This window comes from Oryctolagus cuniculus, chromosome 1 (genome assembly GCF_964237555.1).
Source record: "Oryctolagus cuniculus chromosome 1, mOryCun1.1, whole genome shotgun sequence".
NCBI lineage: Eukaryota > Metazoa > Chordata > Mammalia > Lagomorpha > Leporidae > Oryctolagus > Oryctolagus cuniculus.
In genome coordinates, this window is record NC_091432.1 from 140,504,137 (window position 1) to 140,511,288 (window position 7,152).

The following is a 7,152-nucleotide window of genomic DNA, read 5'->3' on the forward strand; positions in this document are numbered from 1 at the left end:
CACATACATGGCCCCACGATGGTCCTGTCAACCCTCCCTATGGTTGCACAAAATCTCAGGGCTGGGGGACAGGCAGGTAGGGCCAGGGTGAGTCTGCAACGCCACCATCCGCCTTCTCAGCCTTCCACGTCCCATCCCTTCCAGACCCCACACTCAGGAAGCGGAAACACCAACCCCTCCCCTGCAGGCCTACACAGCACAGACAGAAGCCACCACGTGTGGTGAGAAAACAATGTATATTAGGAAGCAACAGGTACCTTGAGAGGAGGGAGTCATGAGCACATAGTGGGCAAGACAGGTTTTCTCTGCAAGGGCAAAAGAAAGGTTTGCCGAGGAGGACAGATATGAGAGGCGTGATGGGCATGGCCAGACAAGATGCCTCTCCAAAGAAGACAGTGCCTGGGGCAGTGGACGGGATGGCCGGGCGCACCTGCCTCCCGTAGCTGGTGCTGGCAGAGTATGTCTCGGACCCATCTGCTCTTGATGGGACAGCGGTGGCCCGTCGCAGCCTGTGCTGGTAGTTTGGTGATCATCCTTGCCCTGGGCCCCCGGTGTAAGGGATCCCTGTGGTGGCAGGGCCACTCACCCACCGGGCCCTGGGATTCCTCTTTGTACGACTTTTCCTGCGTGGCTGAAAGTTCGTGGTGAAACCCCAATTTCTCCTCTGGGGTCTGTGTGGCGGTGCCCATGGGTGCCTGAGCCTCAGGGGGCTCCTTAACGCTCATAGACATTCTGCTTATGGCTGATGTGCTCGGCGCAGAGGCTAAGATGGGCGTGGCTCTTTGCCAGACATCTTCCTGCCTTTTGCTCCTGTTGGGGAAAAGCCGCTGCAGGAAGTTCCTGACCCTGTCTCCCAGACGGCTCACTGGAGGCAGCGGTGTTTGGTTGGGCAGGGGCAGCAAGGTCTTGATTCTCAGAGACTCTACTGATTCCGTGTCTTGGGTGGGGTGGCACGTCCCAGGGGCCTGGGGGGCCCTTTGTCCTGCCAGCCTTTCTTCCTGCTCCCCGAGTCTGCGCCTCCTGCACACCTCCCGCTTGTCGGTGGGACTGAACACCTTGCTCTCTGTCTCCCACGGGAACCTCGGCCCCTGCTGCTCCCAGCTGCTCTCAGCCCTCCACAGCAGGTCACTTAGCCCCCGCGAAGCGGAGGTGCTGCTACTGGACACACTCCCGGATCGAGCCCGAGAGGCCTGAAACGCCAAGATGTCTGCGGCGAGGATCATCTCGGGGGCCAGGTCTTGAAGGAGGAGGCCTGCTGCCGCCGGAGACTCGCTCTCCAGCTCTGCCTCTGCTGGGAGAGCCTTCTCATCAACAGCCTGTGCCTCCAGGTCCGGCTCTCCTTCCCTGTGTCCGATAGAAATACTGGAGGGTGAGGGGCTTCTACTGGTTCCCAGAGAGTCTACACTCAGACTCCCACACCGGGTTTGGGAGTTTGCTGCCACACTGGCTTCCCAAGTGGAGGACTTGAGCTCCCCTAACTTCACTGCCTCGCTGACCTCTCCAGCCCACGGGCATTGAGCTGCTCCATTGAACCCCAGCATCCATGGGCTGCTGCAGGGGCCTGGGGAGGCCAGGTCCCCGCTCTCTTCTGGGGCCTCATTTCTGGCCTCTGCTGAACTTTGTCTCTGTTCTGGGCTACCTTGCCCAGCCTCCAGGGCGGTTTCACCGTGCCAGGTTCTGCCAGTGGAGCTGGAAGTGAGAGGTTGGGAATGCAGACTGACTGCCTCTGCAGCCCCAGGGACCTTGGCGGGGGCACAGATGTTCCAGGATGGAGTCACCCCCAGGGCTGCCTGGGCTTTCTTATATGCAGGCCAGGGGACGGGGAGAGCTCGCTTCAGGGTGAGCACTGGCTCTCTTGTCATCACTGTCCCTTCCGAGCCTTTCCGATGAGGTCCTCCCAGGAAGTTGGCCTCGGAACCGCAGGTGGCTGAGGAGGGTACGGTGGGCCAGGGAAGGGGCGGGGCCTGAGCCTTCTGCAACTTAAAGTGATTGATGGGCTTGAGAGCCTTGAGGGGGAGGGCCCACCTGTGTCTCACCTGCAGCCTTTTGACATGTGCTTCTAGTACCTCCTGAGTGCCTGGGTTGAGGAACATCTGGGAGGTGATCTCACAGGACTCCCAATGCTTCGAGGATGCTGGGTTTCCGGTTTCCGCGTAAGCGTCTGACGCTTCAGGAGGGGCGGAGGCGTGGTAGGAGCCCAGTCTGTAGTTAGGCACGGCACCCCCACGGCCCCTGCTCGCCTTGATTCCCTCCAACTTCCTGCCCAAATGGACTCTCAGGACGTCGTCTAGATATTCGTGCAGGCTCCCTAGTGAAACGCTCTCTGAGTCACTTTGCGAGGAGCCCATCGAGTCTCTTTCCGGCTGCACGTCATAGCTCACCCCTTGAATCTTTGCTAGGGAGCTCCTGGAACCCCTGGGTGGATCTTCCGGGACCCTGCCCAGGCAACGCCCCAGATCCTTGCTTGAGTCCTCCCCTAGCTGGAACCTTGCAGGGCTCCTGGACTCTACTGTCTGTATACTCTGGTTGCTTTCAAGCGCAAACACAGAGGGCCAGGAGGACCCCGGCTTGTCCTTTGCCTGACTCGTCCCAGGAAATGTGTCCCGTGACTGCATCGGGTCCAGAGACAGTTGGATCCTGTGGGGAAGTCTGTACAGGTGTTGTGTGAACCTCGTTTGAAGGTGTTGCTCAAGTTGTTGCCGGAGCTCAGGGTTGATAAAATCCGCTGGGAGGTTGAGACCCGGCCTGTGGTCCTGGGAGGCCCAGCTGTTGGGCATGCACTGGCTAAAGATCTCGTGGGATTGTTTGACCAGCTGGGGTAAGGCCCTCCTACTTTGCCGTTGCTTCTTCAAAAGATGATTTTCCAGGTGTTGAATAGCAGTGGGGATAACAAATTGGACCTCTGTCCTTGTAGGGAAAGATGGCTCACAGATCTGATCGCAAGAATAGCTTGATGGGATTTGGAGAGAGGATGAGCTGAGAGGCTGGGGCTGGATCTGAGCTAGAGATGGGGGCTGGGACCAGGGCAAGTGTGGAGTCACACTTGGGGTTGGGGTCATGTGGTGCAGCACGAGCTGGGAGGGAAACAGCTGTGGCGGTGTTTTAGCCTGAATTTGTAAGGGAAAGGAATTATTGAGGCCATTGAATAAGATAGAGGCGAGCTCCGCAGGGGGACCAGAGACGCTGACAGTGGCCACCAGGGATTCGCTGTGCAGAATAGGGAGGCCCCAGAAGAGCTGGCTCCATTTCTGCTGAAAACAGTCCTCCTGGCCCTTGGGATGAGGAAGCTGCAGAGGCCCGGGCAGCTGCTCTGCTCGCTGTTTCGTGCCCCAGAAGGGAGGAAGGATGGCGATTTCCGGCTGCTCACCTGATGACCTGAACCTCAGCCCCAGGGAGTCCAGGAGGTGGCCTGATCCTTCCCTGTCGGCTTCCCCCTGCCACACGTTCACATCTGCTCTCTTGGAGACGAGTATCTCCAGCAGCTTCTGGACATTGGGGTTGATCAAACGGGGACCTCCAGCCTTGGGCTGCCTGGGGGTGAGGTCTTTGCAGAAGGTGGCCACTGGCGGGTGGTGGGAAAGACCCTCTTCCTGGGTCCTGCAGTGTGGCGAGGTGGAGAGGCACCAGGCTCTGGCCGCCACCTTCCACCAGGAAAGGGCAGAGACGGGGCAGCTAGGGTGACCAAGGTTTGAGATCCCTGCGTTGGCAGAAGTCAGCCAACAGTTGGGCGGAGACGGGCTCTGTGGGATGGAGCCCAGTGGGAGAATCTTTGAACTACAGTGAGGGAGAGCCAGGCTGAGGTCTGTGGGATGGTGAGGACAGGCCAGCAGATCAGCAGGACCTGGGGAGGGAGCAGGAAGCCCAGGTGCCTGGAGTGAAAGGTGTTCCAGGGGGAGCAATGGCTCCAGTGAGCAAGGGGCACTCGATTCAGAACCAAGAGAAACTCGGGAGGTTATTGGGCCTGGGGACGGGGTACAAGCCAGGGGCAGAGGGGCCTCAGCTGGGGGGTCCAAGGAAGCCGATGGGGACAAGGTGGCAGCAGCAGCATCTTCACACTCCCCACGAGGCCACTGGGCTGGACAAGGTGCTGGTTTGGACTTCTTACCAGGGGGGTCGTCACATGGGAGCTGAGGACAACTGCCCTTGTCAGAGAGCTTCCCCAGGTGGCTGTGGGAGACAGGAGGTACAGGCTAAAGCAGGGGAGCACATAGGACCAGAAACCCACCCGCACAGGCTAGACAGGGTGGGCGCCTGCAGCTCAGGGCACCTCACTGCCCCCCGCCCCAACTTCACAGAGCTCTTACTACCCCCGCCCTTCACCCCAAAGCTTTAGTCATATTCCATTTCTTTTTAAAAAAAATTTTTTTTTGACAGGCAGAGTGGACAGTGAGAGAGAGAGACAGAGAGAAAGGTCTTCCTTTTCTGTTGGTTCACCCCCCAATGGCCGCTGCGGCTGGTGCACCGCGCTGATCCGAAGCCAGGCGCCAGGTGCTTCTCATGGTCTCCCAAGCACCTGGGCCATCCTCCACTGCACTCCCGGGCCACAGCAGAGAGCTGGCCTGGAAGAGGAGCAACCAGGATAGAATCTGGCGCCCCGACCGGGACTAGAACCCAGTGTGCCGGCGCCGCAGGTGGAAGATTAGCCTAGTGAGCCACGGTGCCGGCCAGTCATATTCCATTTCTAGCTTGTGGTCTTCCCATCCTGGGTCAGCTCCAGGCCCTTGGGTCATGTCTGGCCTTGACAGGAAGGAGGAGAGAAGCAGAAAGTTCCTCACCTTTGCAGAAGAGAGATGAGGCCTGGAACCTCCTTGGGTTTCTCCAGGCAATGTCTGCAGGCTGGAAATCAGGAGACTGGGTTAGGGTGCAGAAGGGAGGGGTCTGGGGTTCTTGCAGGAGGCTGAGTGGAATGTCCTTTTATAAGGGGACCCTGGGAGATCAGACTCTGGAGCCCAAGCATCAGTGTCCAACCCCCAGGACCCCGGGCAGTGCCGACACAGTGCATGAAGAGGGGGGCGGGGCAGTGCTCTAGCATTTACAAAGTGCTTCCACATCTATCACTCCCTGGGGTCCCCACCACTGCACTGGGGCAGGAGGGGGGAAGGAGGGGCTCATCTCAAAGAGGAACCGGCCTTATGGGAGCCATGCACCTGTCCACTGCCAGACTCCAACTGGCAGTGTTGCTCCACTGCAGCTCACAGCGCCCTCTGCTGGACAAATGCCAATTCTCTGCTTGGCCATGGCTTCCTTTACCAGCAGGAACCTGAGGATTCCTGGTGCTGATTTCCTTCCCAGGAGCCTCCCCTGAGGCTCCCGGTGAAAGGGCAGAGCCTTACCTTTCAGAGCTCTGCTCTTCCTGCATTTGATCCTTCTTCTTGTTGTCTGCGCTTGAGGCTGAGAGACAAGGCAGAAAGAGGGACTGGGGCCCGGCTCTGTCTCCTCTCTTTAGACACACAGCTGACGGTGCTCATGGACACCAGGACTTGCTCCACTTAGCACAGAAGGCGCTGTGTTCTACCCTTTACTCATTTTTTTTTAACTTAGAAAAATATTTCCTGTTTTTCTTCTTTGCACAGAGGGGTATTCTGTGTGGATGCCCAGTGGGTACCTTGGGCACTGTTCCTCTGAGAAGCAGAGACTTGGTTCTACGGCACAGCTGAGCCGTGAGGGCTGGGGAGAGGGTGAGGAGCCTGCTGCCTGAGGCCAGGGCTGACTCCAGGTTCTGAATGGAGGCTCTGGCTTCTCACTACCACCCTCAGGTCAGCCTGGCTCAAAGCAGTGCCTTGGCCTCAAGACATATGCTTCAGGGAACTGCTCTGTCTGGCCCCCCACCCCACCCCACTCCACACCACCCCAGTTTCCTTACTCTGAGTAATCCAGTCCCTGGCTCTGAGTTAACTGATTTTGCCCCAGTGCCCTCCGGTGCTCCCACACCGGTGGCTGAAAGCTTTGGTTAGAAATCTTAGTGCCCGTTCTCACCCTCATCCTGTCCCACCAGCCCCTAGGCAGATAATATTCTGTATTTCCTGCACTTCCCCATCTCGGGAGTCTTGCTCAGTGATTTAGACAAGTGGAATTAGGAGTTGAAGAAGCAGGAGGAATCGGGTATGGCCGGGGGTGCCGTACCTTCCTGAGGATCCCCTTGGTCCTGGGCGGCACTGGGGCTGGCTTACTCTGCAGCCAGGGGAGGATCAGGAGGAAGAGCCCCACCCCACACAGGACGGGGAGAATGACGTCCACCACACAGGAAGCACAGCTGGGGCTCAGAGGAAGGAGATGACTCTCCATCATCTGAATGGCTCAGTCACCCTCGGGTAACTGAGCCCTAGCAGCTCCCCAGGGAACTAGAACCCAGACCAGCATCACAGAGCTACGGGTTCCTGGTCACAAAGAATGGGGGAGGGGGCAGTGGCGCAAGTTCTCCTCACTGCCCCTCCCCCGCCGCCCAGGCAGCACAGTCCTCCTCTGTTCTGGGCCTTCTAGTTCCCTCCGTTCAAATCAGTTCTCTCTTCCTGGGAATTTCCTGACTTCTTTAAGAGGGCTGAGTGAATTTGTTAGGTAGGAAGTTAAAAATTAGCCTGTATGTGTGTGTGAGAGAGGGAGGGGCTAAAGAAACCAGCACCTGCTGTGGGAGCCCCAGAAGCCCAGCATCTTGCACTTCAGAGTCCTGCCCAGACCCTGACAACCTCCCAGGTGGTCCAGCCCTTCCCCCAAGGAGAGCTCCCAGGAGAATTCTGCCCCCTCAGGACCAAATGGGTTACCTGATAACACTGGTCAATGGAACCTTCTCAGATGCCCTATGGGAAGGCCCTCTACTCTGCCTGTAGCCAGCAAATCTGGGGAGGGATTTGCTAATTTTCACCCAACAAACCCTTCCACCAGGACTCTCCATCCTTCATCCTGGGGGAGAGGGGGAGGGGGTAAAGAGGCTCCCTTAAAACCTAAGGAGTCCAGAGACTGTGTACTCAGCCCTCTGCTCTCTGCTGAGCTGCCTGCCTGGCCTGCCCAGGTGTGTTCTCTCCACTCAACCATGTAACCTTGCTCTCCCCCGTCCCAGCAACTGGGAGCTCTCTCTCCGTCCCTGCTGTCTGTCCTGACGGATCCCCTCTCCCCAATAAAGCCTTATCACACCACTCTCTGCCTCACGCCTGAATT

General features: G+C 58.2%; 1 protein-coding gene across 1 annotated transcript; it reads right to left on the reverse strand.

The window, feature by feature from the left end:
* Nucleotides 1-218: 218 nt before the first annotated feature.
* On the reverse strand, nt 219-6,372 carry LOC100350617 (spermatogenesis-associated protein 31A6). The gene is made up of 4 exons (XM_008257911.3): nt 6,124-6,372; nt 5,334-5,391; nt 4,776-4,836; nt 219-4,167 (listed from the first exon to the last, which is right to left on the reverse strand). Exons 1-4 carry the CDS (start codon nt 6,286-6,288, stop codon nt 273-275), a joined length of 4,179 nt encoding a protein of 1,392 aa, XP_008256133.3. The 5' UTR covers nt 6,289-6,372; the 3' UTR covers nt 219-272.
* Between the last annotated feature and the right edge of the window lie 780 nt (nt 6,373-7,152).